The following is a 22,439-nucleotide window of genomic DNA, read 5'->3' as shown; positions in this document are numbered from 1 at the left end:
GGTTTTATTAGACGTTGATCAAATATGAGTCTGGTTCATCCACCTTTAAAAAGCTGACAAAAATAATTGGTCTGAAATTTTCTTAAAAGTTGCTCCACAGCAGATTTAAGACCAGATGATCAAAATCCCAGCAGTATATTTAATCATGTAAATCAGTGTTTTACTGATTTAATCTCACTTGTTTTACGTTGTTACTTTATTACATTTAATTGTAGAATGTAGTGGCAGTGCCTGACACCAGGGGGCGCTACACTTATTGTGCACTGTTTTGGCTAAAAACCACAAGATAAATGTGGATGTTCTGGTTTTAGCATCACCCAGACTAAGATACCGGCTAATTAACACTTTCATGCATTATGACAATCTGGATTGGTTTTTAAGTATTTTTATTCATATTTAGGCATGAAAAAGGTTTCTTAACTGTTTTCATTTAATTTTTGTTTAAACATGTGCTTTTCAAAGACTCTTACATGTCCACTTAGGTGGACAACATCACCTTTGGAGTGGGTGGCAAGTATGGGGTGACATCAGTGTCCAATGTAGTAGTTTATGTGAAAGTATACAAGCAAACAGCCTTTGAATATCTGTAACTGTAGTGACCACTGTGTGAAACGGTTAAATAACATCAATCAAATCCAGCAGTTTCACAGAACTGGAGCTCACACCTGTTGGACCGTCTGTTAGTACAGTGACCTCACAGCAGCCATATTATTGGTCAGAGGGCTCCAACACAAACATAGTCCAGTTCAGGTGAAGCGAGCGGCTACAGCTGCCTTTCACCTCTCGGTTTGCCTCTGGTGGATGTTGCAGGAACTGCAGATTTCTGAGCTGCTTCAGCTCAAAAGAGGAGCTGCTTCGTCTTCAAGATGGACATGGGTGTATTTGGACAGTCGTGATCTCAAAATGATAAAATGTTAGGAACAATCTGGAGTCCATGGTGATGCAAGGTGTGATGCGAACAACCTGCGGTGGTACTGGACAACATCACAGCTCATGTTTTAGACATGGGCGCATATTTAAAATGCAAAGTGCTTCAATCAATCTGAACTTTCCTGAAAGGTGCATGCATTACTTTAAAGTCAGTAAATTATTGGTTTGCTAATTGATCCTGGATGAAAGCCAGTGAAGGATGATTGAACCGGCTCTCAGGTTTGTCCTTTTTTGCTTGTTTTTGTTTTTTTACTGTCGCGAAGTTAAAAACTAAACAAAAACAAAACGCACGCGAGCGTCGATGTAACGTTACTTAAACAGGGTGACGTGTGATTGACAGGAACTCTAACCAATGAAGAAACGACGGCGACAAAAACGAACGAATCGGTTGCCTAGTGTAGATAAGTGGGCGGGGTTTGCGTTTAGTGCGCTCGTTTTAATTAACGGGGTGGGCCTGGTGAGTATGGGCGTAGCGTGGAAGTTGCCGCATCGGGGCAGCTGAGTGCTTACGTCACAGGGATGGTCATTTACACGCAGTCCAAGCTGCTCCGCTCATGAACGCGTTCGTTTGAATTTGAACTGGAATCCGTGGATCGGGCCGCCAGCCACAGTGGGGCCGCATCACGTGGGCGGCGGGACCCGGGTGCGGTAAATCGAGCGCACCTGGCGCTGTTTTGTTGTTGTTTTCCAGGTGCGCCGTGTTCGGCCTGTCAAACCGCGTGACTTCGTACCGGGACGGCAACACCGGAGTAACGGGGATGCACGTGACTAAAAAGTATTATTTACACGCTAAGCCTCGTGCACGTGTCACTCTGGCCATTTGTGGCGGTTCGTTTGTTTAAAAGTCGCCGCGTCCCTGAGCTAGCGCCGTTAGCCTGCTGCGCTAGCTTACTTTACGATTCTGCGGTAAAACTGCGCCACCTTTGCGGGACGGCGCCGTGTGTGCGGGCAGGGCCAGATCATTGCATGCTAGGCTTCAGCTGGTTTGGCGGCTTTCTGCAGAGGTGGACTCTTTGATGTCATTGTTCGCGCAGAGGACGTTTTACCTGTAATTTGTCTACCTGACGCTTTCCCCTCCTTTTTCAGGAGCAGGAGCACCATGAAGCCACCTCCACTGACGCAGTCTCCTCCTGTGCGCAGCTCTGTAAGTACAGGTGACTGCTGGTCTCAGACAGGTGTGTCTGGTCAGCTGACACGCTCCTGCTGTTTGGAAACACAGCCTGAATGAAAGGCTTTATTATGAACCTCCATCAAATAAGTCATCACAGGCTCAGATGTGGAAGCTCGTTTCTGCCACTGAAACGTCTTTTTTCCATCCATTTTCTTCCATTTATCCAATTCAGGATTGTGTTTGAGCTGCAGGTTATCCCTGCTCTCATAGGCCGGGAGGTGGGGTACACCTGGACAGGTAGGCAGTCTGTCAGGGCTCGTTAACCTTAAATCTCTGGCCTGTGGAGAACTCAGACTGGGACAGGTTGGGTTAGCGTCTCAACCTTTAACGTTTTCTTCTCTCAAGCAATAAAACAACTAAAATGTTGACTTGTGGATGTTTGAAACGTGTTTTCATTGGACTCGAGCTGTCAGCCGAGACTTCAGTGCTGAGGCGGCGCTGTATTTAATGAAAGCTTAAATGTTTGAGGGCTCGTTTATTTCAGGGCAGTTTCCTGAAGCTGAGGTTTATTTCTGTGCTCCTCACCATGGTCCACGTGCACTCGTGTTTTCCCACCTGACCCCTCACAATCAGCTGACTTTACCTGCACCTTAAGTATGACCTGCTCTCACGCCTCACCTGTGTCTGCAGGTATTTGAAGGCGTCTACAACAACGCGCGCATGCTTCACTTCCTCACAGCGGTGGTGGTGAGTCCGTTTCTGCCTTTTTGTTTCTGGTTGGTGTTTTTGGCTGAGTGCCGCAGATGCGCTGAAGCCGTCCTCTCTGCTGCTTCCAGGGCTCCACCTGCGACGTGAGAGTGAAAAATGGTGCCGTGTACGAGGGAATCTTCAAGACTCTGAGCTCGCAGGTGACTTTTTTAAAACGGTTGATATTTTGACCTTCAGTGTTTTTGCTTCTCAGGGGTTCAGACACACGGCTCTCTCCTGCTGTCCGTTTTGTCTCTTTGCTCATGTCTGAGTCTGCTCCCGTTGGAGGTTTCTTCCTGTTAAAAGGGAGTTCTTCTTCCCCACTGTCACCAAGTCCTGCCCTTAGTGGGGGTTTGTCTTTACCATCACTGAGTCTTTACTTTGCAATTTGACGCAGTTCTGATGCATCAAACTGCCGTCTGTGAGGTCACTCCTGCAGAAGCTTCACTGGTTAAATGGCTGTAATCTGTCTGCATGTGTCAGTGTGAGCTGGCTGTGGATGCTGTTCACAAAGTGAGTGACGGAGGAGGAGGGAGCCAGCCCTCTGCTCCCAGGATCGAGGATGTTACTGACACCATGATCTTCAGCCCCGCTGACCTCGTCACTATGACGTGCCGGGACGTCGACTTGACCTTTGCCGTCAGAGGTAAACGGGCTCCGCCCACGTTTAGATTAGAACTGCATTTATTTTCTTTAAAAAACAAAAATCAGGTTTGCGTGTGAGCTCCAGATCTCAGGGGAGAGTCGGAGGGTTAATGGGGAATATTATCTGCTAGTGTAGACGAAACCTGTGCGAGTAACAAATATTCAAAACTGGATAACGTGATGATCAGCGGCGCGTTAACTGGTTTGTGCGTCGGATGCTGCAGAGATGAAGGTTCTGAAGTGGTCGGACCGAAGCCTGATTTTTTTTAATTTTTTTTTGTCTGCAGACTCGTTCACGGACTCGGCCATCGGCTCGTCGCGGCTGAACGGGGAGCACCGGGAGAAGGTGCTGCAGCGGTGGGACGGGGATGGAAACGGAGACGGCTTTGACCTGGACTCGGACACGGTGAGGAAGCTTTTAATTTACGAAGGGAAAGTTTTACACTGACCCGCAGCACCCCCTCTGCTCTTACTGACCTCTACTGCTGCCTCTGGTGGGCGTTAGAGGAACTGCAGCTCCTGTGTCAGGCCGTTCTCTCACAGCTGAACCGAGCAGACGATTTCACAAAAACTTCTTACTGAAATGTTTGAAAACCAACGACACAAATCACATGGACTCTTACCTGTAAATCTCAAACGTACGGTTTTATTAACAAATGAAGCAGAATTATTTCCAAAGAAAGGTTTTATTATTTAGGACAAACTGATGCTTTTGGCTTGTCAGCACTGCTCTGCTGATTTTGAAGATATTTTCCTGTTGGGTTCACGTGGAGTACCTCGCTGAAATGAGACGTCTCCGATTCATTCGTTTTTTTCCCTTTGTGTCAGTCGAACGGCTGGGACGCCAACGAGATGTTCAAGTTTAACGAGGAAGCGTACGGCGTGAAGTCGACCTACGACTCGAGCCTCTCCATGTACACGTAAGGAAACAAACCTTTTCAGGTTCACCAGCTGTGTCTCCGTCTGCCAGACGTGAAACATAAAAATGTTCGTATATGTTGTGAAGCGTCGGTTTTCATGATTTTAAATGAGGGTCTCTCCTTCCTTCTGTCATGCTTTTCCCAGCATGCCTTTGCAGAGGGGGAACTTGGAGGTGTACCGGCAGCGGGAGGCTAGGGCGGCGCAGCTAGCCAGTGAGATCGAGAGCAGCCTGCAGTACCGCCGCCGCGTCTCCCTGGAGAACGACGAGGGAAGGAGCGAGGAGGACAAGTACAGCTCGGTGGTCCGAGAGCGGGAGGAGAGGACGAGTCCTGGGTTCGCCTCCACGAGCAGGTAACGGGAACGCGGCGCACCTGGCGAGGCAGAAAATAATAAAACATTTTAAAAATGACCAAAAATTCCCAAAATACAAACTTTCCTGCCTGAATTTGCCTCAGAAGTTCCCAGGATGTTTTCCCGACCTGAAGCTGCTCTCGCTTCCTGTTTCCCTCCCTTGTTTCTCAGGGAGGCGAAGTACGTCCCCCTCCCTCAGAGGGCTCGAGAGACTGGCCCGTCTGCCAGCAGCATCAGACCCGGGGCCTCCGGCCGAGCAGCACCGCCTCCCTCCAGACACCTCCCGCCCAGCTGCTCCTCCCCCAAACCATCCTCTGATAGGAGCAGCCCTATGTCTGTCAGGACCGCCTGCTCTCCCAGCCAATCACGGAGCAGCCCACCTGCCGCCAGCAGCCCGCCCCACACCAACCACGTTCTTCCACACTCGCGCTCGCACCCGCAGGCGCTAACCGACACCACGCGCTCGTCCGTAAACGGTGGTACGAAGCTTCTGTGTGTGTCGAGCAGCTCCCTCTTGTGGTCACATCATGCACTAACGTCTATGTTTGATCGTCTCCTTCAGTTTCATCCAGAATGTCTCCGAAATCCCTTCAGAGACTCCAGAGCAACAGAACGCTGCGGAGCCCGAACTCCCAGTCCACGCCTGCAGGTACCGCACGCACGCACGCACACGTACACACACACGCACGCACACAGGCACGCACACATGTACACACGCACGCACGCACAAAAGCTGAGCAGAGCTTCCTTCCTCCTGGACGCTCACCTGTTCCTCCTCTTCCTCATCTCCGTCTGTCCTTCAGCATCTCGTGCTATGAAACCAGACGCCCCTCCCCAGGATCCTCCGTCTGTCGACCCCGGTTCCTCCTCCCTTTCCACTGTCACCATGACGACCACCACCAAACCCACTGGCCCCACCCCCCTCTTCCCCGTGGACGGTGAGCTGATGTTTGATTTATTTGTCGCGTGCGCAGCGCCGCGTGCATGTTGCTCACAGACCGCTGTGTGAAACCTGTGCTAACGTGTTCCTCTGCAGTGAGTGAAGTCCTGGGCAACGCCGCCAAAGAGCCGCCTGAAGGTCCGCCCGCTCCACAGGACGGCAAGAACAGCAAAGGTACAAAAACCTCCACCCGCCTGCCGCTGCCTTCGTCAGCCCTCCTCACTCCACCTCTCTTCCTGTTCGCAGCTCCGTCTGTGCAGCAGAGGTCTCAGCTGGAGGAGCTCCGCAAGTTTGGCAAAGAGTTCAGGGTAATCACGGTGGTCACATGATGTCACCTGCTGTGATGTCATTTTAAAAAATGAAAGAAATGGAGCCGTCTGCAGTCGCTGGTCTCACCGAGGTCTTCCTCTTTGTCACTCAGCTGCAGGCGAGCTCCTCCCCTTTGGCGAGCCCCGCCTCTGTAGACGCGCTTCAGGACAGCCCCACCCCCTCCACGGAGTGTTCCTCCTCCTCCTCCTTGTCGTCCCCCAGCCCACCGAGGCCTGTCGTGGCTACAGAGGTAGCTCCACCCATCTCAGCACCCGCTGCCCTGCTGCCTGCAGCTCCACCCGGCCCCCGCTCCTCAGGGACGGAGGGGCCGACTCCGACCCCGATCGAAGGGGAGCTGAGCAGCGAGCGAGCGGAGACGCCGACGGCAGCGTGAGTGAAGCGAGTAGCAAATGTAAAGACGCTGTGATGGCGCTGTAACACGTGTTCACGCGTCTCCGTGGTTCTGATGTTTTCAGGCAGGTGAAAAACTCGACGCTGAATCCAAACGCCAAGGAGTTTCTTCCCGTTAAAGGAAACGCGGTAAGTCCTCAGAGGTCGCGCCCAAATCGTGTGCTTCGTGCACACTTCTCAAACATGCTGCTCATTGTGACTTGCAGAAACCCGCCTCGAACCCCGTCCCGCCTCGGCCGACCCCGCCCAGCCCCGCGGTGGTCCTCCCAGGCCCGGGACAGCCAGGAGGAGGGGCCATCTACAGCAGCCCACCTGCACACTACCTGTCCTACATCTCCCCCATCCCCCTGCAGGGACACTCCATCCAGGTGTGTTTTTATTTAAATGTCCGTCTCTGGGGGCGGGGTTGGTGACGACACTGATGTGATGTAATGGCGTCCTCGTGTCCTCCTCAGGCTCCTCAGCTGTATCAGTACACCGTGTCGACCATCAGTCAGGGGAAATACCCCAGACCCAAAGGTACACGCCGCACTCACGCCTCCATATTTGGTGTCCCTGTGAGAAACGAGCGCTTTTCTTTTCCCGTGCCGCCGCCTCCAGTTCAGATCAGGACGCTGTGTGTCTGTTAGTCCTGCAGTTTGATCGTTGGACGTTCAAATGTCCAAATTTATTGAGCTGGTTGAGTTCAGTGATCCAGGTGTTCTTCTGCTCCAGGGTTGGTCGGGGGTCCGCGTCCGGAGCACCACGGCTCCCCGGCCTCCTCCATGATCTCGGCCTCGGCAGCAGGGCCCCAGCTGGTGGCTTCTCCTTACCCCCAGTCCTACCTGCAGTACAGTCAGGTGATCCAGGCCTTGCCCCCACACTTCCACGGACAGGTAAGTGCAGCGTGCTCTTCGCCTGTCGCTGAACCAGGTTTCTGTGAGACGTGTTATCGTGCAGTCGTCACAAAACACGCGACCTCAGTGACGGCCGCTCGCTTACTGTTGACGTCTCTGCGGCGGTTACGGAAACATTTACAGGAAGATGAGTTCACGTTTCATCTTTTGTGCTTTTTAAAACGTGGTGCTGACTTTGTCCTCTCTCTTTAACCATAGCCGATTTACTCGATGCTGCAGGGAGCGAGGATGCTGACCTCCGGGGCCGCTCAGCCGCTCGGGCCGCCGGGCCCCCAGTTCCCCGGGCAGGCCGAGGGCCCGCCGGGCCCCCAGCAGGCCATGTACGGTAAGAGAGGAGCTGCATGTTAAAATTTGAGCTTCAAACACAAATTTATCTCCTTTTGTTTCACATGCAGCTCAGAGTTGCTGCTTAATGACCCACACAAGTAAATATTTATTGTGAAGCAGGTTCAGCTTTCAGTCTGAACGCGTCTTCAGCTGAAACAGGACGTTTAGAGACGTCTTTACAGGAACATCAGACGATTCGACGTCTTCGTTGTTCAGACAGATTTGAGAGCTCTGACTGTTTGACCTGATGCGGCGTTCGACTCCTCTGTGATGAAGCTGACATCAGCACATCAGGAATAATATCAGACTAGAGATGAGCTCAAATACATGCAGAAGAGCGTAGGCAGGGTGGAGTGGGTGGGGACGAGTGTCGGGGTGACAGATGGTCTTGGTGGTGTCAAAGAGCAGGTTATTGTGAGAACCCCACCCAGTCAGGTGCTTCACCTCCTCCCTACAGTCTCTCACTGTGGTGCTGGTGGAGAGAGGGGGTTCAGGATGAGGGTGGAGGAGACCTGTTGGGGTTTGCTGGTCAGAAAGCTCAGGATCTGGGCGGACCTCGTCGGTTTTCACTGTCAGCAGAGCATCCAGGGGGCCAGACTGGACCCTCAGACAGGCCTCGTCTGGGCTCTGGGCCAGATGTTTCACACCCCTGGAGGAGTTTGGTGGTTGCATTGTGTCGTCTGCATAAAGACTAATAACATTTACAGGTCGTGCAAAAAAAGACGTTTAAACTGGAGCTGGGCATCGTCACTGATTTCTAGATTCGATTTGATTCCGATTCACAAGGTCCCGAATCGATTCAATTCGATTTGAATCTGGGAAATTTTGACAGTCAGAAATATTATAATTCAGATCAGCACATTTACATATTTTTCTATCTATAAAAAGGAAGCTGACACACGCCAGACTTGATCACAGGTGTGAGCGTCACAGCAGAGGCCTTTGTGTCAAAGCAGCTGAAGATAAAACAGAAAAACATGAAGCAGATTTTCCTCTTATGTTCTGATTTGTATAAAAAATATTCTGCCAGATCGATCAAACCAACGAAAGAAAACCCATTATCCAAGCCATGAATCCACACTCTAAGTTACAAGCTGTTTCATTACAGACACAACGTTTTGCCATTTCTAGCTCATTTAAAGAAAATCGTTTTAAAATTTGATTCAGATATTGAAGGCATGAAATTCAGGGCGTTTTTCTGTTTCGGAAGAGTAAGTGAAAGAAACAAACAGCGGTCCGACAGCTTGCAAAAGCAGACGTTGTGCGTAACAGCAATGCGAATAAATGAAGAAAAAGATTAGACAGAGATAGAAGAGAGAGAGAGAGAGACGAGAGAGAGAGAGAGAGAGGAGAGAAGAGAGAGAGAGAGAGAGAGAGAGAGAGAGGAGAGAGAGAGAGAGAGAGAGAGAGAGAGAGAGAGGGAGAGAGAGAGAGAGAGAGAGAGAGAGAGAGAGAGAGAGAGAGAGAGAGAGAGAGAGAGTGAATCAGAGAGGAGAGTAGAGGAACAGAAAAGAAGTCAGAGTGAATCCATGACGAGGATGGAAGCGAGTTTGGATCAATGTTGTTTGGAGAGAGATCAAACCTTCAGCTTCAGAATCAGCGCAAAAGAAGGCGTGAACACAAAGCTCGACCGCCGACACATCAGAGTCGGCGAGCTGTCGCTCTTAGCCCCGACCGTGTCCGTGCCGTCGGTGAGAAAGTCACAGCTCACTGATCCTGATGCGTCGGGGCGGTCGAGCCTTTGTTCACGTCCTGTGCAGAAGCCTGTTCCTGCTCTCATACTGTTTTAACCTTGGTGGTTGTTGAAGTTAGTAAAGTCAAGTCAACTTTATTTGTCAATTCTGCCACATGTACAGGACATACAGAGAATAGAAATTCGTTACTCTCAAACCCTAGATGAAATAGCAAATGAACATTTAAATATAAGAGAGTGATTAAAAAATGCAAATAAAATAATTAAAAAGTAAAAATTTAAATAAATACAATACAAATTAACAAGAAAGCTATGCAATATACAATATACAATATTCAGGTAAGGGTAAATGACATTGAGTGTAAACCAGGCAGAGTAGTGCAAATGGAGATTTAGTAATGTACGGTAAGAGATAGTATAACAACAAAGTCTTATGAGGTAATGGCAGTCCAATGCTCCACAAAGTGACTGGTAACTGGTGCAGGCCAGTGAGTGAGTCAGAGTGTGTGTGTGTGTGTGTGTGTGACAGAGTTCAGTGAGACCATGGAGGAGAGGGGAGAGGGGGCAGAATCGGGAGGGAGTTAAGCTTCCTGACAGCCTGATGGATGAAGCTGTCCTTCAGTCTGCTGGTCCTGGCCTGGAGACTCCGCAGTCTCCTCCCTGACGGCAGCAGCTTGAAGAAGCTTTGCATTGGGTGCGTGGGATCAGCCGCTATAACGAGGTTCTGGCGTTTCGGGCAAAATAAATTCATATTTAAAAATCGATTCAGGATTTGAATGAATCGATTTCACGTTATCCAAGCTTTAATCGATGATTAAAACCCGCCCCTAGTTTAAACCAGACTTTGACCACCAGGGGGCAGCGCTTTAGAGCGGATCATACATGCTCTTTGTTCGATCCCCGTTTCCTCGGGCTGCTGTTGTAAAGAAGATGCTTGTTATTTGTCTGCTTAAGTAAAGGTTAAAGGTCACTGCGCCACCTTGCGCTTCAAATTGTTTTTACACACCGTTCCAGCTCTGGTCTGTTCGGCTTCTCTTAGATGATAAAGTCATCGTGGACATTTCCTCTGTGAAAACTCTTTAATTTACAATAAAAAGCGTGAAGTCGTTGAAGGTGTGACTGGTTTAACCCACCTGTGTGAGGTGGGAATGCTGATTAGAGCTCATCCTTCCTCCTCTCTCAGCTCCTCAGTCCATCCATACTCACCACTCGGGCTCCCTCCATCCTCCTCAGCCCTCCAGCACACCCACTGGGAGTCACCCCCCACCCCAGCACACGGCCCCCAGCCCAGGACACGCTCAGGTGGGTGCATTCTGACGCCAACGATGACTAATCCATCGCATCTGAAGCTTTTGTTCAAAGTCAGGAGAAACTGATAACGCCGCCGTCAGGTTTGTTTTTCTAAATGTTTTAATGTATTTATTGGTTCACACTCCTCAGGTGAGTCAGGGCGCTTCTCAACCTCAGTCCTTGTTTCACTCCGGAGGTCTGTCGGCTCCCACGCCCCCTAACCTGCCGCCGGGCCACGGCTCGCCGCAGGCCGCCTACGCCATGCAGGGATACGGCCTGCCCACGCCCCAGCAGCTGACCCACGGCTTCCCGTCAATCAGCCAGCTCACACAGGTGAACAGGAAGAGCACCTGCCTGAGATAAACCGAACGTGAGGTGTTTCTGCCGCTTTAACCGTTCTCTAGATTCATGTGAGAACAAGTCGGGTTCAGGGACCTGCTGTTCTCACCGTGTGTTGTTTGCAGAGGTAAACGTGAAACCTGGAGTTCTGGATGTTTATCAGCCAAAATAAAAACATTTATATTATAATATTAATCAGCTGATTAATAACGTGAGGTTTCTTTGATCCTTTGAGCTCGGCGCCCCCTGCTGTCAGATTGAAACCTCTCCTGTTTGTCCTCTGCAGGCTCACATAACGGGCGGCATGTCGGGCCCGCACCACGCTGCCGGCCACGGCCCCCCGCCTGTCATGCTGCACTACGCCCCCCCTCAGCAGGGTGGCGGCTCCAACCCCCAGCACGGCCCGCCACCCCAGCAGGGGGCGCCGCAGCACTTCTACATCGGACCCGGTCAAGGTGAGGGGAACAAACCTCCCACAGACTTAAATCTCAGCTCCTGCTGCGACCGTCAAACACAGGCTCGCATGAAACTCGCAGCAGGAACAAAGTCGAAGGTCAGGTCGTCTGCAGGGAAACCTGAGGGTTATTGGCCACTGAATTATTAGTAAATGAATCAAATCAATGATAATTAGCCTAATCTAAGCTGTGGGAGTGCATCGGCGCCATCGAGCAGGAGACGGTTGGCTCCAGATGGCGCTCCGGGCTGTGAGGAGGATTTAATCCCGAGCTTTTGTGTTTCGTGTCTTCCAGCTGTCCAGGTCCAGGCTCACCCCGCCCAGCAGCTGTCCTTCCATCCGTCCGCCAACTGAAGCCGGCCGGATTCACGATAGCGGCGTCGCCTCCACCTCGTAACATTCCCCGCACGCCTGACACGAGTTGATGTTCTCACCTGGATGTTTTTTAAAAAGCAGATCAGACAGAAACGCCTCGCGTGAGGCGGAGCTTCTCGATTTTTAACATGTAGGCAGAGACCGTCTGTACACACGGACATGAAACTGGACTGAAGACGTTCAAACTGGTGGAAACTTTGTGTGCCCCATTCTTCCTCTGTCCTTTTTACAGACGAAACCAGTTCATTATTAATAAAAGCACTGAAACCGCTTTGGTTCTGTCTCCGTGAAGAGTTTGATTCACTGTAACCTCCAGCTGGGCGCAGATAGACTCAGATTCAGGTTTTCTTTAAAACATTTAATTTGTAGTTCTTTAAAAAACATTTGTTCTCACACTCAGGTTTTTACAGGCCCAGAGACGACGGCAAACAGCAACTGCACATAAATACATGAAAAACACTGGATGGATGAGAACGTTCTCAGGAGGTGTCATCAAAGTAAAGCTCAAACATGTCGCCCCTCATGACGCGAGGCGTGTGAAAGGAAGAGTTAACCAATGAAATAAAACCTAACGTATTTAAGTCAAATATTTAAAGAGAGAAACCTGTGAGTCAGAGTCACGGGAGAGAAACTGATCTGACGCCTCCTCGCACTGCTGGATTTGTCGCTGCTACAAAAGCGAATAACAGGATCCTAATTTAGTGTTCCCACCTTCGTGACTTATAAATACTCTATGGTGTCTCTATGGTGACGCTCGGGGAAACCTGCACAGCGACCAGCCGCCACTCAACCGAACACTGACTTCCTGTTCCGGTTCCAGCCTGTAGGGGGAGCAGGTTTGAAAATGGGACGGCAGTAAGGAGCTGCAATAAGGTGACGGCAGAGACCGGCTGGCGTGAGGCCGTCTGCGGTCGCTGTGACGGGCTGGCGCGATGATCGGGCTCGTCTGGACGCAGGGACGCTCGGCCGGTTGTATTCTGCTTTTATTGCCGAGTGTGTAATTTTGCAGTTTTTGTTTCAGAGCAGTGACGTTTGGGCCGGATACGCCACACAAACACAAATCCTCACCGTAAACAGATTACATGTCATTTCCGGTCGAGTCGCGCCGCTCCAGGTTCCCGAGTGTAACTGCAGCGTAAAGGTCCAAAAACACTCCAGCAGATATTTACACAAAACCAAAGAAGCGAAACTTGACTTCCTGTTTGGACCGAGGACGCCGTTGGAACAGGATGGATTCCTCCAGAGCACGGCTGGCATTTACCTGGTTTCCAGGTATCTGATGGCCAAAGTGGAAGTTTCAAATGTGCAGTTTTACGCCTCCGTCAGTCTGATCGCACTGACACTGCTGAGCCTGCAGGAAGTGGGGAGGAAGGTGTTTCAGGTCTTCATCTCAGTTTCTTTTCTCAGTCGTTCAGCTTAAAAAACAAAACAAAACAAAAAAAACTGGTCGGGCGTCGTTATGGAGGAAGGTGAACGCTCGATGTGGTCGTCAGTGGTTGACTAGTCCCATCTGAAAAGAAGAAGACAGCGACTGAGCCGACGTCTCCAACGAGAAGCTGAATGTTGGCGAGTGGCTTCGACTTACAGGTTGGTTGACGTAGTTGGACTCCTCGTACTCGTCTTCGCTGCTCTGAGCGGATGAACCTGGAGTGGACCCTGAACAAAAGACAAACATCCGACCTTTTATAACCACGTGTGCTTAAAACGCCAAAACATTCAGTGAGTTATTCTGTCACAGAGGAGGATTATCGAAGCTTATTTGCTGATGACATGTCAATCAAAAGAAGACAACTTTACTTTGATAAGTCGCACGACGGGGGAAGGTACCGGACAGTTGGAGCATAGCGTCGGGTGCGCAGTGCAGTATACCTTTTGGTGCCACGTTCTCATAGGGTTCGTCGTCGTCTTCTTCTTCTGAGCAGAGAACAGAGGAGGCGATGCGGCGTGATTAAAAATGAATTCTGACTTCTGTTTGAACAGCTGCTTGTTTTGGCGTTCAGACATTTTAAAACTTGTCATACTTTCCTGTTTTGTTTCCGTTTTAAATAAAAGGAAAAGAAACGTTTGAAACGCGTTGAAGCTGAGATTCAACGTGGAAAAAGAACAACTATGTTGCCTTACCATCGAGGTTCACGTAATTATGATCTGTGAAAGAGCACAAACAGCTGATGAGTCCACATTCTGTTGACTCCCCAACGTCCGTGTTTTACGATGAAAGATCCAAACTGCACCTGAACTGGGCGTCGAGGCTCGGCTCTCGATGTCCGCGGGGACTCCTTTGCTCTCCTCCGGATTGTCGGGTAACACCTCTCTGGGGAAACCACAGAAGAAGAGGAAGATCAGTTTAGAGCGTCATCACTGAGGTGCAAACACCAGCTGGAAGCTGCACGTGGAAACTTACATGTAATTATCATGATCGTCAACGTCCTTCTCAGGTTCTGTGGAAAAACAAAAGTCAGCTAAACATCACGTTCCTGCACACTGACATCACAGGGTCAAAGGTCAGAGTTTTCGTCCCGAGTTCATCCCCACAAGCCCAAGAGTTAAATCTAACAAATCCCAGATTCTAATCAGAGTCTGCAGCCCAATCCCGGTCCAGACCAGCTCTCCCAGTCCAAAGAGCTTAACCAGTCCACTACAACCATAACCAGGTTAAAGAGGACCAATATTGAATCCCAGGTCCAGTTTAACTAATCTCAAAGTTAAATAAATCCTAAAATCTCAGAGTTAAACCTATTAAATCCAGTCTAACAGTTTCCACAAGTCTCACTGATAAATCGCTTTTGGAGGCCGAGAAGCTTCAGGTCTTGGAAGTCAACGCCAACAAGACAAAGTGATGAAAGTCGGTCACTAGTTTTTGTTTTTCACACAGAAATGTCACAATATTGAGATTAAAAGTAGATCTTCATCTCCCAGCTGCTTCCTTTAGAGGTCACCGCAGCGGATCATCTACCTCCACCTCCTCCAACCAACTCTGCACCAACCAGTCTAAACTTATCAGATGTCAGTTCTGAACTGTGGCAGCCTGAGAGGTGAAACATCTTCACGAAGCTCCTCTGAGCTGCTCCTCTGAGCTGTTCCTCTGAACAGGCAACAAGCCGGTGTACTCCTGGCATAAAGTCTAATCGTGTGGCTCATCAAAAATGACTCTTTTTAATCCAAAACGGCTCAGATGGGTCTGATCCTCTGGACCACAGCTCTGTCTGTGCATCTGATGATCTGAGCTTCATCTGACTGATGCTGGGCTCACTGTGCAAATGCAAATGGGTCTGATTGCAAAAAGAGGAGGGTGTACCCGTACCTGGATTCTCATAACTCGGGTTGCTCTCTGTAGGACAGAATTGGAGCAACAGGTTTGGGTAAGAAGGTAAAACAGAAAAATACAACTTAAATAATGCGTTGTCCTTTCCAGGCTCACCAGTTTCTGTTGGGGTGTAAGGTCTGTGCTCAGGTTTGGTTGAACTGTGAAACACAAAAAAGAGATGTGTGCACATCACACAACGATTTCTAAAGCTCTGCACGCTCCCAGGAGAGCGTCTCCTGCTCGCCAACGTTCATCACCTGAACCAGGTGCGCTCATAACACAGAGGGACTTACAAAGGAAGCCGCAGGTGGGGGTCAGGTGGAGGGGTTGTAATGATGACGGGGTTCGGGGGTAGGGTCGGCTGGGCTGCAACACAGATCAGTGTTAGCTTCATCATCATCAGCATAGAGAGGTATAAAGCACTCGTATCCGTTTTTAAGAGCAGTCGTCCTCGGGGAGGGGACAACTTTACTTTCTCCTAAAAGCTCAAAGTTTCAGTTTTTATTATTTCGTTTACCTCCGTAAAACCAAACCAGCAGATTGCATCAGCTAGTTACACTTGTTTCCCATCCTCGCTGACCTGCATTGGCTTCCCATCAAATACCGCATTGATTTTAAAATACTATGGCTTACCTTTAAAATGATAACTTTGCTCCCAGATATCTTACTGAACCTCTCAGCTTGTACACTCCTAGCAGAGCACTGAGATCAACAATCGCTCTCAGTGCAGCCTGGGTCTCGGCTGAAGGCCAGAGGTGATCATGCTTTTGCCGTAGCTGCAGGCAAACTCTGGAATAATCGTCCTACTGCTGTTCACTGAATCAGTTCAATCTTTTAAATCGTGATTGAAACCCATTTATTCAATCTAGCCTTCCCTAGTTAGTGCCTGTATCCTGCAAATGTTCCCTTACGTAGTTTTAATCATTTTATTTTATTGCTGAATAATCTCTGTGTTTTGTATTTACACTGCGCTGAGGCTAATTCCTGCTCTCCACCTGTTGGTGTATTTAGACCCTGTTATTGTTCCTATCTCTAATTTATTGCATTGCTGTGAAGCACTTTGGTGTACCGCTGCTTTTTAAATGTGCTATACAAAGAAGGTTGTATTGTATTAGTTATTTCATTTGAAGCCAGCGTTGATGTTAAATGTGACCACAGTTTGAAGGTACGCACACAGAAAATCCGTGCACGTCGGACCAAAGCTCAGGCTGATTTCAAAGCTTACCAACGCTGATGCTGCCGCTCGCAAGGCTTCTGGAAGTCGGCATGGAGAGAGGAGCTTAAAGAGACGAGCAATAATGAGACCGATTATTGTGAAGTGTGAGTCACGCAAAGCTGCACAGAGTAAAAACACAGAGGTGGAAATGTGAAGGTGATGAGTGGCCGACATCGCAGAGCAGAATCAACCACGTGTTCATGGACCGTTGGTTTGAGCTGATGGTTGGACTGATGTTTCAGACTTACCTGCATGGATGACTCTGAATTCAGGTGATCTGAAAAAAAACAAACATCATCGTTTCTAAGCTTTGACTCATCGATGAAAAGTTCCTCTGTGCTGCAGACGGGAACACTTACGTGTACTCTTCTGAAGCTGTTTGTTGGATGGACCCTGATGGGCGAGAAAAGAAAGATTATAATGTGTCAGTAGCTCAAAGCAGAAATCTCAGAAGAAGCTGTGCTGGACACGATGGGTGTGAAAGATCTGGTCTGAGTCAGAGATAAAAGGCGTTTCTGAAAGCCACAGGGTGGTTTGTGCTCGAGTCAGGTCAGCCTGTGGTTAACAGCGGTTAGCCGCAGGTTGATACAGTGTCAACTGCAACTTTCACCCACGCAGTGGACCTTTGTTCCTGCAGTCCAAACAGATGACGGCCAGGAGGACGATGGAGACGAAGACGGCGGCCGACACGAGGAGAAGGAACCAGGAGAAGTCCATGGTTTATCTGAGAGGGAAGGGAGAAGATCACAGGTCAGGTCTTAACCTCCGTCACTGCAGATAAGGACGACTGAGGTCGAGTAACTTCAGTTATTTAAAGCAGACTTTGATCAAACCTGCAACAAACAATCCTGAACTTTATCAGATGTGTTTGAGCCTAAAGTGATGTTCAGATTCTGAAGTTTACTTTCACTTTGTTATCAGTCATCAATCTGCACAGCAGGAAACCAAACAGCTTACTGTTGAACTTCCTCTGAGGTCTTCCTCCTGCCTGCAGCTCCATCGTCATCATCCCCCCTCCCTCCTCTGCACATGCTCAGACTGTCTCAGCCTCTCTGACTCTGAGCCGTGCCCCTCACTCCCAGTGAACATCTGAACATCTGCTATCGATCTAATCAGTCAACAAATAAAAGGATGTCCTGTTCACAGAAGCATTCACATCATCTGCTGCGTTGAGCAGTCCAGGCCGTGCCAGACTGAGTTACTGAGACATAATTAGCAAAGGCTGGATCGGATGAAAGCAATCTGATTGGTCAAGGCTCGTGGTGACGACGATTGGCTGGGAATTGGTTTTTGCTTTAGTCATTAAAAACTTTAATCTTCATCATGATATATATAAATATATATAAATACACACACACAGTCATGAGCTGGTCATGAGCTATATAGCATGGCGGCGGCAGCGTCATGGCGTGGGGGCATTTGTTAGTGCAGTGGGAAAAATACAAATCCACTCTGAGTGAAAATCCTTTTCAGGTCATGTTTTCACTGCTGTTTGTTACTCAAAAGGCTACAAGCTGAATCTCCGGAAGCTGGGTGAAGACGAAGCAGCACGTTTTGATCCGGACTTTCTTTAAACCTGAAAGAAAGAAAATTCCCTCGAGTGGAGGATTCGCTGGCCGAGTGCTTTTGTTCTGTTTGGATTAAGAGTAACTCGTAAACCTGTGTCAGGTCAGTGCTGACCCACCTGGGGTTATGGTTAGGGTTTGGACTAATCCACTCATTTCAACAGATGAGTGGGTTTTTTTCTTCAGTTTTTACAGGAGGACAAAATATTGGAGACTTTGTTTTACAGGCAGCGTCTTCTAGTTTGAGCCTGTTTATCTGAAGCGGGCGTCCGGTGGCCTGCAGAGCGCGTGAGCTCTTGTTCTCTGTCGATGATTGTGTTTCACCATTTAATGCCAAAAAAGGAAGCAGGAAGTGTCCCACAAACGTGCACACACACATTCTGGTTAGAATAAGAAACAGAGTCTCAGCCGTGAAAAACCTGCTCCTCACAACAACAAGTCTTTAAACGTGAGCATGGAGGATTGTTACCGCGAGCCGTCTCTTCTCTGGAAGTTTGGTGTTTTTCATTCTGTGGTTTTTCTCGGCTTTTGAACACAACAACTGGAAACTTCCACCAATGAAGCTGCACAAACAAGTCAAATTTCCACTGGCTTCAAACACAAAACAAAAGCTTCAGTTTAATTCAGATTTTGAAGCTAAATGTTCAGAAGTCGTGCGATCAAAGCCGTCCTCCTCGGGTTCATAACGCCGACCCGAACTGCGCTGGATGAGACATAAAAACCAGAAACCTTTGTGGTCTGGCTGACAAACGGTTTCATGCTACATTTCTACATCACTGGAGGAAAAGTGCATGTGTGCAGAGCTGAGGGCTGCTGCACCCGCTCAACTCTGACTGTTACCTGCAGTAAGGTCAGAAAAAAGAAAGCAAAACCTGCAGAAGACATGAATCTGAAAAGTGATACCGATGCTTATGATGGGCCATATACATGTTACATCACATCACAAACACCAAATTCCTGCTGGAGCAACACCCTGGACCCAAACATCCACCCACAGACGTGAAGAAGCATCTTCATCCAGCAGACGGTGCGTCGGTGAGCCGGGACTCTGCGGGATCAGACGACCAAACTAAAGTCACATTTTGACATACTCGGGTCTCTACGTGTTCTTCATGTAAATGATGTACCGTCATCATTTACATGAAGTACAGACGGCCACAGGAACCTGGATAACATTAGCTAACATTAGCTAACATTAGCGGGCGGCCTCTGTCGCTCCACAACAAGTCACTGAAACTGAGCAGAGAGCAGTTTACGTTCCTGAAGTTTGGTAGGGTTTGATTTTCTGAGGTGTCTGCAGGTCATTGACAGCAGGTCTCTTTTGCACCAGCACATCATACAAAATACAGATTTTCACAAACTTGTCAGGAACGACCAGGAAAGCTCATCTCACATTATAATCGGACTCATTTTGCCACAACAAGTAAGTTTGAGTTTGACAAACGCTCGTGTGCTCGTCTTCATCACACGAGGCCGTGAACACGAGGAAGCTGTTCAAATGAAACCGGCTGTCCTATTTTCTTAAATAACTGGTGGTTTTTACCTTCCTGAGTTATCACAAAGAACAGTGTGATGCTAATCTGCTCTCAGGGGTGCGTCACACAGGAAGGAAAACCATCCACCACGTGGTGCGACTGACTGGTACTGCTCGCTTTCTTTCCCCTGCAAACCCAAAAGTCTCCAGTAAACAAGGCCAGCCGGCTCCGAACGCTGGAAACACACTTCAGAGGAAACACGATGATGGAAACCCAACTCAGACGAACATCTTCGGCCTCGGCTTCGCAGCTTTTACTGCATCTCACAAACATCAATTCCACACTGCAGCGAGGAAGGCCGCCATCTTGCAAATGTAGAGCCCGCCACAAAACCCCCCGAAAGGTTTTATTAAACTCTGTCAGCAAACAGAAGCTCGTCTAATAAGGTCACAGCTGTGCAAAGGAAACGAACTGACTGATAATGATCGGTTTTATCTGAGCTGCACATGTTTCTGAGCTAAAAATCAAATATCAGCAGTGAAAATCATGCACCACACCTCAAAGCTCAACATCAAACTCAGCTCATGAACGATTACATCCTTTCATATTATTACATCATCTTCTTAACGATGCTTTAAATCAGTTTCTTCAACTGCCATGAAATCCATGAAATTAATCAAATATGTTTTGAAATCTTCAAAAGCAGGTTAGAAATCCGTCCAAAGGTGGATCTAAACCTAATCCCTGAAACCGCATCAGATCAAACCAAAGATAAAATTAGGTAATTGAATTAGGCTGAAACCAGTCTAAAACCAAGCCCAAAGCCACATCTGAAAGTCTAAAGTCACACAGACAGACAAAAGAGACCTCCCGAATTCACAAAAGCTCTGCCGCGTCTTTCAAGATTCTGCCAAAACAAATTTGTTTGAAATTTATTTTTCTTCTAGTCCAAAATAACTTCAGTCAGAAACCAGTCAGTGTAAAGACCAGTCTGAAACTGGGTCTCAAACCACCTTTAATACAGAGTCTAAACCCAGTAGACACTGAGATGGTCCGAAGACACGAAACTAGGTCAGCTCAAAATCAGTCAAAAAACCCCCACGTCCAAGACCCAGTCCGAGCCCACGTTTGGAAATCAAACAAAAAAATGGCTGAAAACCAGTCCTCAACCAGTCTATAACCAGTTATAACCCATTATAACTAGTCTATAATGGTTATAACCATTCTATAACCCATTATGACAGTTTTAACTATCTATAACCAGTCCTTAACCGTCTATAACCAGTTATTCAATTCAGTTCAGTTTTATTCATATAGCGCCAAATCACAACAAGAGTCACCTCAAGGCGCTTTATACTGTAAGGTATATAATATTATAATAATATATATAATATATATATAATTATAATATATATAATATAATAATATACAATAATATATATCATCTATAACCTGTTCTAATCCATCTATAACCCATTTTAACCAGTGTATAATGATTATAAGTATCTGTAACGGTTTATAACCAGGCTAAGTCTTTAGCACTAACTCATGAATCCTAATGATTCTTGAGTTTCTGAGATCTTTACGTGATCAGCGGGATTTCTTAACCCTAACATCCTCACATGTTTCTGTTTGTTCACGATTATCAAACTGTGAGCAATAAAATACACAAAAATGTCGAGTGCAGCAAAAATGAAAATGAGAATTAGCACTCATATTTTCACAGTGATATAGATATTTTTAATTTGTTAGAAAGTCCAAAAGCTCCAGACTGAAGCCAGACCAGGCCCGAGTCCAGACCACAGCTCTGATGTGTGGAGTTGGACCTGACTGAGTCAGGGGGATCCTGCGTTTCTCAACAGAAAGTAGAAACACTAAAGTCAAGTAGAAACACTGTGCTGCAGGTTTTCTGGCATCATCAGGGTGAACTTCAGGAAGTCACATGTTCCAGTCTTCAGATAAAGTCCTGATAATCAGCTCCGTCAAACTGTCAGCGCGCTTCGATGTGCAGCTCAGACAGGATGCAAACAGGCTTTGAGCTGCAGCTGGAGGCTTACACACCAGCCTGCTGCTCATTTTAACTCCATCACTCCAACGTGTTGCTTATTCTACTCTCGTTCACAGCGCTCCAGCAACGCGTCACGAAGGCGCATCATAAATAAGCGTTGCTCACTCACAACTCAAACAGCTACAGTTCTAAAAATATGAGGTTAAAACATGAGATTTTTTTTATGTAATCACTCTTGTGTGTTTGTTTTTATTGTTTGCTGTGAGTGAAGACAGCCATAAACACAAAGGTGTAAGAAAACCTGCCCTCCATGCGCACAACCACAGGGGAACTATTTTTTTGCTGTGCTCTACATTATGTGACAACTGAAAATAAGGCAGGAGGCGTTTTGGGGTTTCGCCACGTAAAGAAAGCTGTTTCTCTGAAGTGAAGCTGCAGATCTGCTCATGTATGAAGAACCTACCGGCACCAGCGGCCTGTTCGGCCTGAACTCACAGCAAACCAGGTCACCTGACATCTGGCCCTGCAATGAGACGCCAAACACAGCCGAGCGGGGCTGTAAATGTGGCCCCGAGAAGACTCCTCGACCGCGATGCACAAAAACCTGAAAATTCAGCTTTTTCTTCTATTGTTTCACATTTCAGTGATCCTGGAGCCGCTGATACGCACAGCGCTCTGTTTCCTGTGCAGGTAGCGGGTTATTTTAACCAGTTAGGCTCACCTGAGCCCACGCCGCCCATCAGCTAACCTGACTGGACCTCAGGCTAGCTTATATATGGACCCTTCTTATTCTCATCTTTGTTTTTTAATTCTCAGATAAATATCAGAGAATTTCATGTAAAAGAGAACGAGTGAACTTCACCGCTGGTAACCAAGCAAAAGGTCAAAGGTCCTGATGATGGAGGAACTTTTGTGATTTCTCTTCTTTGAGCTGCATGAAATCCTGCTTTTCTAACAGCAGAGCTCTGATTGGGTCTCACACACACATGTTGGAAATGACCTTTTGCTTCTCTGGGCTGTAAAACCTTCACCTTCAGCACGGGCGAACCATATACGGCCAACACGAGCCCGCCGCTGAGTCGGCCTCAGTGTTCAGATCAGCAGACCGCACTCTGAAATCATCATCAGACGT

General features: G+C 48.1%; 2 protein-coding genes across 15 annotated transcripts in view; one reads left to right on the top strand and one right to left on the bottom strand.

Moving 5' to 3' along the window:
- Window positions 1–18: 18 nt before the first annotated feature.
- On the top strand, window positions 19–12,010 carry atxn2l (ataxin 2-like). 7 transcript variants are annotated; one of them, XM_005948005.3, is made up of 23 exons: window positions 19–1,149; window positions 2,017–2,074; window positions 2,732–2,788; window positions 2,878–2,949; window positions 3,272–3,434; window positions 3,721–3,839; window positions 4,262–4,353; window positions 4,499–4,705; window positions 4,877–5,184; window positions 5,268–5,354; window positions 5,509–5,643; window positions 5,742–5,819; window positions 5,892–5,953; window positions 6,067–6,344; window positions 6,431–6,494; window positions 6,572–6,733; window positions 6,821–6,884; window positions 7,080–7,240; window positions 7,460–7,586; window positions 10,465–10,583; window positions 10,722–10,904; window positions 11,197–11,365; window positions 11,660–12,010. In XM_005948005.3, the coding sequence occupies exons 1-23, from the start codon at window positions 1,130–1,132 to the stop codon at window positions 11,716–11,718; spliced, it is 2,844 nt and encodes a 947-aa protein (XP_005948067.1). In that variant the 5' UTR covers window positions 19–1,129; the 3' UTR covers window positions 11,719–12,010. The 7 variants fall into 7 exon arrangements, with proteins under 7 accessions (XP_005948067.1, XP_005948069.1, XP_005948071.1 ...); XM_005948007.3 differs by lacking the exon at window positions 19–1,149 and adding an exon at window positions 1,401–1,573; XM_005948009.3 differs by lacking the exon at window positions 19–1,149 and adding an exon at window positions 1,434–1,578.
- A 72-nt stretch (window positions 12,011–12,082) lies between these two features.
- Window positions 12,083–22,439, bottom strand: part of LOC102306904 — an 11,819-nt gene continuing 1,462 nt past the window's right edge. Inside the window, exons 2-14 of one of the 8 annotated variants that reach the window (XM_005948014.3) lie at window positions 16,874–16,983; window positions 16,619–16,652; window positions 16,508–16,536; window positions 16,269–16,322; window positions 15,337–15,409; window positions 15,158–15,201; window positions 15,041–15,067; window positions 14,141–14,177; window positions 13,971–14,050; window positions 13,861–13,884; window positions 13,537–13,653; window positions 13,325–13,395; window positions 12,083–13,249 (exon numbers count right to left, since the gene is read on the bottom strand). In XM_005948014.3, the coding sequence (XP_005948076.1) occupies window positions 13,229–13,249; window positions 13,325–13,395; window positions 13,537–13,653; window positions 13,861–13,884; window positions 13,971–14,050; window positions 14,141–14,177; window positions 15,041–15,067; window positions 15,158–15,201; window positions 15,337–15,409; window positions 16,269–16,322; window positions 16,508–16,536; window positions 16,619–16,652; window positions 16,874–16,976 (714 nt within the window). In that variant the 5' untranslated portion in view covers window positions 16,977–16,983 and the 3' untranslated portion in view covers window positions 12,083–13,228. Of the gene's footprint in view, window positions 13,250–13,324; window positions 13,396–13,536; window positions 13,654–13,860; window positions 13,885–13,970; window positions 14,051–14,140; window positions 14,178–15,040; window positions 15,202–15,336; window positions 15,410–16,268; window positions 16,323–16,507; window positions 16,537–16,618; window positions 16,653–16,873; window positions 20,670–22,439 lie in introns of those variants that run through there. The other 7 variants (XM_042212901.1, XM_042212900.1, XM_042212898.1 and 4 more) reach the window with 7 other exon arrangements.

This window comes from Haplochromis burtoni, unplaced genomic scaffold (assembly GCF_018398535.1).
Source record: "Haplochromis burtoni strain Fernald_Lab_line unplaced genomic scaffold, NCSU_Asbu1 Contig_400, whole genome shotgun sequence".
NCBI classification, from domain to species: Eukaryota; Metazoa; Chordata; class Actinopteri; order Cichliformes; family Cichlidae; genus Haplochromis; species Haplochromis burtoni.
This window is presented reverse-complemented; position numbering and strand designations above follow the sequence as displayed.

Bases quoted from the DNA above. Each gene is read 5' to 3' on its own strand.
- atxn2l (XM_005948004.3), top strand. From the start codon at position 1,897: ATGCTAGGCTTCAGCTGGTTTGGCGGCTTTCTGCAGAG. The intron at 5,185-5,267 runs GTACGAAGCTTC...CGTCTCCTTCAG, and splicing joins GCGCTCGTCCGTAAACGGTG to TTTCATCCAGAATGTCTCCG. The intron at 6,495-6,571 runs GTAAGTCCTCAG...TGTGACTTGCAG, and splicing joins TTCCCGTTAAAGGAAACGCG to AAACCCGCCTCGAACCCCGT.